Source organism: Takifugu rubripes, chromosome 13 (assembly GCF_901000725.2).
Source record: "Takifugu rubripes chromosome 13, fTakRub1.2, whole genome shotgun sequence".
In the NCBI taxonomy this organism is placed as follows: Eukaryota; Metazoa; Chordata; class Actinopteri; order Tetraodontiformes; family Tetraodontidae; genus Takifugu; species Takifugu rubripes.
The window spans coordinates 17147822-17158171 of NC_042297.1; the positions used below are offsets into that span (position 1 = coordinate 17147822).

At 41.2% G+C, this 10350-nt stretch overlaps 3 protein-coding genes across 3 annotated transcripts; 1 reads left to right on the forward strand and 2 right to left on the reverse strand.

Moving 5' to 3' along the window:
• Positions 1-1215: 1215 nt before the first annotated feature.
• nsun3 (NOP2/Sun RNA methyltransferase 3) lies at positions 1216-3794 on the reverse strand. Its single transcript, XM_011610111.2, has 6 exons — positions 3459-3794; positions 3095-3198; positions 2498-3015; positions 2133-2287; positions 1871-1992; positions 1216-1705 (listed from the first exon to the last, which is right to left on the reverse strand). The coding sequence occupies exons 1-6, from the start codon at positions 3594-3596 to the stop codon at positions 1381-1383; spliced, it is 1362 nt and encodes a 453-aa protein (XP_011608413.2). The 5' UTR covers positions 3597-3794; the 3' UTR covers positions 1216-1380.
• Positions 3795-4139: 345 nt separating this feature from the next.
• LOC101062993 (ATP synthase F(0) complex subunit C2, mitochondrial-like) lies at positions 4140-6106 on the reverse strand. Its single transcript, XM_003969670.3, has 5 exons — positions 6028-6106; positions 5646-5733; positions 5198-5269; positions 4689-4888; positions 4140-4503 (listed from the first exon to the last, which is right to left on the reverse strand). The coding sequence occupies exons 2-5, from the start codon at positions 5682-5684 to the stop codon at positions 4389-4391; spliced, it is 426 nt and encodes a 141-aa protein (XP_003969719.1). The 5' UTR covers positions 5685-5733; positions 6028-6106; the 3' UTR covers positions 4140-4388.
• Positions 6107-7087: 981 nt separating this feature from the next.
• rrad (Ras-related associated with diabetes) lies at positions 7088-10231 on the forward strand. The gene is made up of 5 exons (XM_003969671.3): positions 7088-7298; positions 7523-7908; positions 8408-8481; positions 8581-8785; positions 9214-10231. The coding sequence occupies exons 2-5, from the start codon at positions 7536-7538 to the stop codon at positions 9489-9491; spliced, it is 930 nt and encodes a 309-aa protein (XP_003969720.1). The 5' UTR covers positions 7088-7298; positions 7523-7535; the 3' UTR covers positions 9492-10231.
• Positions 10232-10350: the final 119 nt, after the last annotated feature.

A 10350-nucleotide genomic window follows, 5' to 3' on the forward strand; every position in this document is an offset into this window, starting at 1 on the left:
ACATCTATATAAACGTGTCCCAATAACACTTAGGTTCAGTGGAGTTCTCTCATTTCTGCAGCTCCATAAACTTCATTTACCTCGTAGCACTGCAAGGGATGATGCTGCCTCCCAAATCAAGCGATTGCACATCAGACATCATTAACTCCAGCTCGACTTCATTCGGAGTAAGACGGGACGGCGATAGTAGCAGAAATGAAGGAAATCGGAAAGTTAATTAGCTCCCGATTGCTCAGTGTTTCAGGTTATTATTCTAATATCTCAGACAGGAAAAGAAACATTTACCCCATGATGTAGTGTCACGCTGCGAGATATCAGCAGCAGCGTTACAGTTCTGGGACAATCAAGCACAGGTCACACAAAAATACCGCATACGTATTTAATATTTAAAGTAATTTCCTGAAAATAGCTGGGGGACGAATCGCGCACGTAAGCCCGGCTGATGATTTAAAGAAGCATGTTTCTGATGCAACATATGTGTCTACAAAGCAATAAGTAAGTTTAATACCACCAGAAATGCAGTGGGTGGACCTCAGAACTGTACCACAGTGACCCAATTAGTTCTCTCATTCTTCTCACCTACACCTCCTCTCCATCCATCCATCCATCCATCCCATCCATCCATCAGCTTTGCTGAGTCAATAACTACACACTGAGCTCTGGCCCCTGTGATAAATCCATATTTCCAGGGTAATAAACCATAACATGTATTTGTATGTGTGATTTCTCCATTATAAGCCTGATTCTTGGGTGTAAGCCATTTAAAAGAAACACTGTTCCCTATTTACTCAATGCATCCCATAATACATAGTGAAAAATTGTGTACGTATGATACGCCCTAACCAAGAAATATATCTCACCATTCTCTGCCATCTTATCCGAGAAACTAGGCAAAATGCTAATTATTAATGAAGTTAAACATCAACGACATAATAGTACATCAACAAACAAGAGACCCTTGAGTCTTTTATATTTATTAATTTTGTAAAAAAAAAAGAAAAAAAGTACGGTACATAAAATTACTGTCAGTACCTTGCTCAAGAGTACCACGGTGGTGCTGTGAAGACATATAAGCACCTTTCTACCAGTATACTTTGCAATTTTTGGCACACAACAGGACCAGAGACCCTCCAACCTGCTGCGAACGGCTTAACTTCCAACTTTTGTCCAACAGATCCAGTGAAAGGTATAGAAAACAGAAAAAATAATAATATATTAGTATATAATATTTTATTTGAAATGTGATGAATGTAGCTTTCTCTGTTTGTTTCAGTGTCATTAGCCTGTGGGATATTTACTTCTCGCAAGATGTAAAATACGAGCAGAAAAACAAAATTGCACTTCTTCATTTCCTCATATCCTTTTGGCACTATTTTTAAACTACTGCTTCTTTTTAATGCGAGATAAAAACATGGGTCCCCAAGTCTTGCCAGGCTGAGGAACCACTAAAATCCCCAGTCTGTGGTGATTACAGGACATGATGTTCTGTTGCAACAGGGGCCAGTCGTGAAGCGTGTGTCCTCCTGAGTTAAAGAAGGTGAAATATTTAGAGGTAGAAACAGCCAGCTCTTCCCACAGGTCTTCAGGTTCAGCCTCAGGGCAGTCTTTCAGCACCGTCTTTACAACACTGTAGTTCTCAGAGCTGGAGAGTGTACAGGTCGAATACACCACCACACCACCTGGGCGCACCGCTGACAGTGCAGACCTACAGTGATGTAAAATAGTGCAATGATATTCAATCCGATGCCATTTAATACTAAAGCATTTACCACAGTCACAAATTGAATTAATATCACCTACAACTAGACTCTGTTGGTGATAAATCTATATAATTGTAAAGTTTGGAGTCATTTTCAAGGATGAGGCTTACTTCAGTAGTTGGGCCTGAAGCGCAGGTAGCTTAGCTCTTTCCTTTAACCTTTGCTCCCCCTGCTGGTTATTTTGGGAATACAGCCAGCTCCTGTCATTTGAACATGGAGCATCAACTAGAACCTGCGTCAGAGCAGCAAGAGCGACAATTCAATCATTGGTGTACTTTTTCAGTTTGGTTTAAACGTTTGGGGTGCAAAAATGGGTGTTTGCTTATAAAAATCAAACAATAATAAACAACCGTGACACCCGTATCAACCCACCTTATCATATTTCCCGACTTCACTGTGCCCAAAATACCGTCCATCCTGTGCAGACAAAATCACTCTGTTGGTCACAGACTGAGGCAAAAATGACTCCAAGGTCTTGGCCAGCCGTTTTTGTCTGTGAGGGTCCGGTTCATTACAACAAAGAAGTTCTAGAACAAAGTAAACTGTGTTATTACATGTTACTAATATTCAAGCCCATAAGTAATATAAATTTTTGATGGAAGCTCAAAAAAACATCATAGCCATTTTGCAAATCCACTTAATTTGTTCAAAAACACTGCATTCTTATACCCAACTGAATAAAATGAATACAATTCAATAGAAGCTTATAAAAATTTAACTTCTCGCTCTCATTTCACCTGGTGTAGCACATTGCATTATCACTAAGGCTTTGCCTCCAGGAGCAGAGCAAAGGTCCAGAATCTTTTCTCCATCCCTGACTTTAAGAGCTAGCACTGGAAGCAAGGACGCAGCATTCAGGAGGTAATACTGCTTCAGTTGTCCGGGTATGTGAAGCTGAGAGGGGAACCGCAGTGGATATGTGTGGATGTAACACTGTAATGAAGTAGATGGAAAACAGACCGAAGGTGATGGAACCTCTGGAACAAACATATGAGAAGTGCTGCCAAGTTGGTCATGAGAGTCATTCGGGGGGCACTTGGAAATGCAGTGAGTTTGCAAGAGTGAGTCATTTCCTGCTTGGTTTTTTAAATTTGACACTGTTGAAGGGCCATTATAAACCAGCCCTGGTGCATCCACTTGTGGCAGGAATGTGGAAAATCCCTGTGATTGGAGAGTCTGTGTGATGTCTGTCACAGTGCTGAAACGGTTAAGCATGACTGCATACTGCCAGGAGTGGGGGTCCAGGAGGACTTCTCTGTGGAGAAAAGCAATCCCAGTGAATGAAGAACAGACATCTATATGAAACCAGACTTTTTTCTTAAACAAAATTTTACCTTGCAAGTGGCCATAAAGGTCCAAGTTCCTGATTATACTGCTGGTCAAAGCTATCCAGTACTTGTTGGCACAACAACTTTCCCTTTTTGCTCTTTTTTGTTACCTGTTATTAAAAAAAAACATTATTGGTTTTATTTCTGTGTTTGAAACTGTGGCATGTAAATATAATGTGGACCTTTTGTTATGAAGAAAATACTAGTAAAATATCACATGGACAAAGGTCAAGTTAAAACTCTTTAACGCGTATAATCTGTGCCAATTCAGAACAAAAGCTAGCACTGGAAGCAAGGACGCAGCATTCAGGAGCTTTATTTGTACAGTCTGAAGCTTAGTCATAATAAATAAAGACTTAAGTGTATTTACCTGGTTGCTTGAGATTCTTTTTTGGTTATTCACGTCCAAAACCGAGGGACCAGTATGACAGTTACACGACGGATCAAGCTTAAATTTTGTCAAACGAAAAATCCCCCATCTATGGTAAAGTTGGAATATTGGCCCCATGTATTTTGAAATTCAATTATCTATTTGCTATCATCATCTAACATACATAAACGTTCAAAAACTCAGAGATGATACTCAAGGGAGAAGTCCGTTGCTGAATTCCGTCCTTCCTCAATTTTTTGTTCCGTGTTTGGATAATTAGTTCCACCTGGTAAACGGCTGAAATTCTCCTCAAATCATTATTGGGATCGTGAGGTTTAGGTGATCACATCTGCTGTTCACAGGTCCATCCAGGACTTTGCATTAAGGCGTCGAAGTAGTATTTTAAATGCACCATAATGCAATTTCGCAGCGCCATCTAGCGTAGGTATTAGAAACTGAGCCTGTGTTCAGTTGCTTTTAAAAGATTTAGCGAGCTCGAAAATTAAATTACCGGATTAAAAACACACTCTAGGTTACAAAAATTGCCTATGCATAAGTTCCATTATCATTTTGTAATTTGTTTCGGATCTAATTTTTTTTTTTAAATGTTGAGATATTTCAGGCAAATGGGATGATTTATTCAACATAAACTGACAGAAAAGTGGTATAAAAAAACACACATTAATATTTAAATGTTTATTTCTCTTATTAGTTGCATGCTTATTAACAAACATTTGATTAAATATACAATACAATGGCAAAACTATTAAAACAATTTAGGCTTGCCAGAGTTACATACATTATTGGATTCACAATCTCTGAAGAAACACCAATGAGTTAAGGGCAAAAACAATCTGAATTATTTAGCCCCATCATAAGGCATTTCGAACAGCTAATTCTTGCTAATATTGTGACAAAAGCCTCTGGGCTTCACATAGCAAACAGAATAAGGAATGCAACCATCAGACAGAAAAGACCCATAGCTTCAGAGAGAGCAAAGCCCAGGATGGCATAAGAGAAGAGTTGCTGCTTCAGAGAAGGGTTTCTGTTGAGAGAAAGGACACAAAACAAAACTCAGCTGTAAAGCATTCAAACAATTTTACTCCCAAATCAATATCTGCTTACACTGAGATAAAGCGTTTTTTTGGTATTTTTTTATAGTTAGCTACTTTGCTTCTACAGCTATAACCAATTAAATGTAAATTTAGTCTTAAAATTGGTTTAATTTACCTAGCATATCCGATAATAAGGCTGCCAAACACTGTTCCAATTCCAGCACCAGATCCAGCCACACCAACCGTGGCAGCTCCTGCACCAATGAACTTAGCAGCAGTGTCAATGTCACGGCTCACAGCACTGGTCTGGAATCCCCGAACAGCGACCAGCTGCTGGGAAGTCACTCCACCTGGTGGTGCCAAGAGGGAGGCAGTCTGAAGAAAAGACAAAAAAGAATGACTTTGTTTCCTTTAAATTTGCTACCACAGATCTATGTAGCCATAACAATATTTTAAGCCTATAAAGAAAAATAATGTGCAAACTCTATTTTAAATGGGACCTGTAGAAAACCTGTTTGAACCTCATAGATGCAAATATCTTGTCATTTGTAACTTTGCTGTATCACCATAAATGTTACTGTTCTAGTCTGCTGATAGCCTAAAATAAGGTGATTTACACTCCTGGCAAGTTAAATGTAATTTGTGTTAAGGGTCTAGTAGTTGCAAGTACAAATAAAGGATTACATTTGATTTCTTGACATCTGAAACTACAGCTGCAGAGAGTGGTCTGAGCAGAGCCCGAGATCCCGCACGGACCTGTGGAAGAAAACAAAAGTCAGAAAATATTAATTCACACAGGAAGTTCACCTTTTAGTAAATGTGCCTAAATACACATTAACACTTGAATGACCACAGAATGAACAACACTGGTGGACAAATGTAACAAGGCCTTTAAACATAAGAAGCTGATAGACCCACCAAATGTGGCTGACTTTTGTCCAGATCATGTAAATAAAGATGTCCTTGCATGCATATGAACGTTATCTGACAGGGTCAAAGACAGCTACACAGCAGAGTGACACCGTGTTCTGGCCCAACAACCAGTTGCTTCAGTTTATTGCAGATTGTTACACCTTGTTGTACAGTCTGGCTCACTGAGCCCTTTGATAATTCCATTCATTCACAGACTCACCAGAGAGGGTGTAGAAACGAACTTAGCACAAGCGTACATGGCGAAAAGGCGTAGTGGTCGACTGATTGCGCTGCCGTTGACTCACAGTCTGCAGAAAACGCAAAGACATACATCAAACGTACATCCAGTCATGGCAGCTATTTCATTCTTTTAGGACTCTGTTAGGACTGTTAAGCCAGTAAGGCGACGCAATATATGCAAAAGTGGCCAAACAATAAAGGTCAAGATTAGCTACAACCCGAAAGTTGCTTAAAAAGCTGGAGCGAAAGAGCCAAATGATTGGTCATTTAGGCGTTGCCAAACGTCAAAGATAACGGGTTACACAGAAATAGCACACGTGTATTTTTATAAGAAGTTCACAATAGAAGACGCGAGTTCTCACCGGTGTAGAGGTCGAAGACACGAGCGGTTTGCGCATGCGCAATAGTGCAGCCAGCGTTCACTTCCGGTGTTACAGTGACGTAGCCTCAGTGCGCAATAATCACTCTGATTGATTGATTGATTGATTGATTGATTGATTGATTGATTGATTGATTGATTGATTGATTGATTGATTGATTGAGATTTTTTTCATTCGAAAAGAGCTGTTCAAATTTACCTGAATTCAGTACATGACTATGACTGATATAATTGGAAGCATATCCATCAGCTTTTAATAATTACGATTTATTCTATATAGATCCAAATCTATATAACTCACAAAGTAAAAGTGAAGGTTAAAAAGATATATATGTATATCAAAGGAAATAAAACAGAAGTGTAGTATACACTTTACACACAAGGGGGCAGCAACAGATCATACGCACAAAACGGAAACTGTAATTACATTTTTCAGTACACTATACACTATGCTGCAGGCTACAATCTGGGTTTCAGTTTAAAGATATTTAATTAACACCAGAATATAAAGCCAATGCACCTATAGATTTTTTTAAAATGGCGTCTACATGTTCAGTAGCCTATTTTTAAAGCCTTTCTTCTCTGTGGCTTTGTTAGACCTGTGAAATGATATGTGAAGGATGTAGATGTTAAGCGTTGAATACCGCCATCGCAAGCCTCTGTTATTATGCTGAGTAGATTGTCATTGTTAAGAGAATACAATGTCGAGCCACCACATAATGAAGATTGGTTTGTGTTTTTTCGTTAATTATGCTCAATACTATAATACTATAATTCGCAAAAAATGTATCGCCTGCGATCCAGTTTGACCCTTGTTTTCTAGCGACCTTCATAGCCATGACTGTATCTTCTTTTTTAATGAAAGTCATCTGCGTTGCCGTTGGACGCCTTTGCACCTTTTCCACATTTATTGCATGAAACAGTATTAAATATTTATATCACTTAGGCTTGATGTGGGCTTCCCCTGCTCAACGATTCTTCCCTGGCCGCCCCCTCAGAGGTAAGCTCTCCATTTGGTGATGCGGAAGGGAGATTCCTCAGCTCTTCCAGTCATACACCCCCTCCGCTGTATGATGTTAACATTACGCACCGCCGTAATAAGCGGAGACGTGATTCTCCGGGGCGAATCCCTGGCGACGTCACTCCCAGCCTCATATAAGTAGGATGAGCAGCGCCTCTGATCAGACTCAAGCAAAAAAGTGTGTTTTCGACATTGCCTCAGACCAAAATTATTGGATTAACTACCAGCACCAAGTAAGTGTTTTGTAGTATTGTGATATTCTTAGTGGCGGTGCGCTCTGTGCCTGATGTGTGTTTTATTGTTTGAGATTAAGACAAATTTAAACCGATATCTGGTAGATTGTTAGAATAGCAACATATGTTTTATTGATACGCTGTGATTTATCAGATGTGTGGATAACTTCAGCTCTATTGTCCTGTCAGAGCAAACATTTACGCAAGTTCGTGTCTGTCCTCAGAGTTTTACGCACAATGACTCTGAACAAGGGCGATAAATTACGGAACATGGACAAGAGAAGAGGCAGCATGCCGTTCCCCATGAATATACCGAACCTACACCGGAGAAGCATGCCGGTGGACGACCGGGACCTGCGCTCCACCATCCCACAGACCGGGCAGACGGACGAGCTGTCCAACCTCCTGCGCTGCGCGTCCTTCTCCCAGGAAGAGCAGCACCGGGGCAGCTGCGCGTCCGACTCCTCCGACTCCGTCATCTCCACCGGCAGCGAGACCGAATCCCAGGTGTACAAGGTGGTTCTTCTCGGGGAACACGGCGTCGGCAAGTCCAGCCTGGCACGCGTGTTCGGAGGGGTTGAGGATGCTGGTCACGACTACGATGAAGCAGGTAAATGGTGACGACGCTGGTGACTCATCACCACAGCCAAACGCACAGATGGAGATTGTCCAGGACGGTGTGGCTTACTCATTAGGAAGGGTGGAGGTTGATAAATGGTACAAATGCATATTTACAAATATGAATAATTGCCCGAAGTCAATTTAAATGCGGGTTTAATAAACATAGCGTGCGTTTTCATACGCCCATATTGGAGAGTTCATCACATTCTTACGCTAATTTTAAAGTGCTAACACCCAAGAAAAGGGCAGTTTTTGGGGCATCCTGATTTGAACTCTTTCTAAAGCACCACCCTCTTCACTCCAAATATCTGTTATCTCTACAATACAATGTAAACAGCATCTATTTGGAGGCTGTGATACTGCTGATTTGGTTTTTATTTTAAAGTCTATTGCAAACGCTATGAAGGATAGAAATTAAAACAAAAACACTGATGATGCACAGCTGATACATTATATTAATTTAATCTTTTTTTCCTCTGTGCCTTTAGGAAGCACATATGACAGATGTATTGTGGTGGATGAGGAAGAAGCGTCCATTGTCTTGTACGACATCTGGGAACAGGTACGCTACCCCCATGGGTTTCATGGATGTTGCATCATTTAAAAAAACCAAGCTGGACCCGCGCTGAGTGATCTGTGCTTTGTGTTCTGGCTCATGAAGGATAACAGCCAGTGGCTGAAGGAGCAGTGCATGAGGATGGGAGACGCCTACATCATTGTGTATTCAGTGACGGACAAATCAAGCTTCGAGAAGGCGTCAGAGCTGCGTATTCAGCTGCGCCGGGCCCGCCAGTCCGAAAACATTCCCATAATTCTCGTGGGGAACAAGAGTGATCTAGTGCGGTCAAGAGAAGTAACAGTAGATGGTAAGTTAGCTCCAGTTTTGACCAAAACACACAATGCGCTAGGCTGATTTAAGTTTAAAAGAAAGCTCATTTAAAATGTTTTTAAATGTAAAATTAAAATGTATCATTGTGAATCATATATGAATGTCATTAAATCCACCTAAATCATGATTACATGTGATCTGGTGGCCCAGTTGTTGCATTAATGTGCAGCGTGGGTAGAGAAATAGCACCATACCAATAGCAACACACGATGCTATAATTTCAAGGCCAAACCCCACAGTTCTGTGTTGGACATGACTCTGAGGTCAGTTTGAGGTCTGGCCTAACACCACTGAGCCAGGAAGCTGCTTTCTACTGCCAGGGCTAATTTCTGCTGTCTACAGTTCAGGTTTGCATATTAACTAACAGTACTAATATCAGTTCCTGCACATCTGCTGTCTTTGCAGAGGGAAGCGCTTGCGCCGTGGTGTTTGACTGCAAGTTCATCGAGACGTCCGCATCCCTTCACCACAACGTGCAGGATTTGTTCGAGGGCATCGTCAGACAGATCCGCCTGAGGAAAGACAGCAAGGAAGACAACGCGCGGCGCATGGCTAACTGCAGGCGCAGGGAGAGCATCAGCAAGAAGGCCAAACGCTTCCTGGGCCGCATGGTCGCACGCAAGAACAAGAAGATGGCTTTCAGGCAGAAGTCCAAGTCCTGCCACGACCTGACCGTTCTCTGAGGAGCTGAAGGGACAGATGGACTTTTGTTTTTCTTTGGCCTCTGAAGACCCGAGTCTGTGTGTGTGTTTTAACACTAACCCTAAAGGACTATTAGAGCTGTACAGAGATATATTTTATAGACCTCGGAAAAAGGACTTCATGAAAAAAAACATCATCTTCATCAACATGGTAAATGTGACTTGCCTGAAGCTTTGCAAACAGTTTATACTTTTTTTCCCCTTCTGTTTGCCTTAAACCTATTGTTGATATAATACAGCCCGCTGAGGGTGGAACTTTGGAGCGGCTACTACTGTATAAGTGTGGATAGTATGGAAATGGGCGACAAACCCACAAAGCCTGCTGTTTCTGATAGGAACAAAATGGCCCCTGTTGGGTTTTTGGGGCTCCTCCGTTAGGGAGAAACGATGTACATATTTGAAAAAGGAAACGACGCCGAATGCAATACACATCTCATATGACAAGACGCGGTACCAGGTCACAGGACAAGAGCGGGTCATTTACTTGAAAGGTGGTACGCTGGTTCGTGCCTCCGCCAGGTTACGCAGGACGCGGGAAAAAATAAATAAAATAAAAAAGATGAAACTTCTGTTCTTCTCTGTTGCAGAATGTTGGATCCGGGATGTGAATGTTTGATTCGAGCAATAAGTTATGTTGGTCGTCTGAACTCTGACATGATTTGAAAAACTCTTTGTTTACGTTGGTTACGTTTTTAAATAAAAGATAAAACCAGTACATCAAAGCCCGGTTCTCTGTCTGTTCCTCATTCATCAGGAAACCTTCAAGGAAGCTGCAGCTCATGAATATACATCTGATTTAATCGGCGAAATGGACCCTCGCCCTCGTTTTTTGTTTTTTCTT

Excerpts from the sequence above, each read along its gene's own strand:
- rrad (XM_003969671.3), top strand. The coding sequence starts at position 7,536 with ATGACTCTGAACAAGGGCGATAAATTACGGAACATGGACAAGAGAAGA. Across the intron at positions 8,482-8,580 it reads TGTACGACATCTGGGAACAG|GATAACAGCCAGTGGCTGAA; the intron begins GTACGCTACCCC and ends TGGCTCATGAAG. Across the intron at positions 8,786-9,213 it reads AAGAGAAGTAACAGTAGATG|AGGGAAGCGCTTGCGCCGTG; the intron begins GTAAGTTAGCTC and ends CTGTCTTTGCAG.
- LOC101062993 (XM_003969670.3), bottom strand. The coding sequence starts at position 5,684 with ATGTACGCTTGTGCTAAGTTCGTTTCTACACCCTCTCTG. Across the intron at positions 5,270-5,645 it reads TCGTTTCTACACCCTCTCTG|GTCCGTGCGGGATCTCGGGC; the intron begins GTGAGTCTGTGA and ends TTTCTTCCACAG. Across the intron at positions 4,889-5,197 it reads CAGATGTCAAGAAATCAAAT|ACTGCCTCCCTCTTGGCACC; the intron begins GTAATCCTTTAT and ends TCTTTTCTTCAG.
- nsun3 (XM_011610111.2), bottom strand. The coding sequence starts at position 3,596 with ATGGGGCCAATATTCCAACTTTACCATAGATGGGGGATTTTTCGTTTG. Across the intron at positions 3,199-3,458 it reads AAAGAATCTCAAGCAACCAG|GTAACAAAAAAGAGCAAAAA; the intron begins GTAAATACACTT and ends TTTTAATAACAG. Across the intron at positions 3,016-3,094 it reads CCTTTATGGCCACTTGCAAG|AGAAGTCCTCCTGGACCCCC; the intron begins GTAAAATTTTGT and ends TTTTCTCCACAG.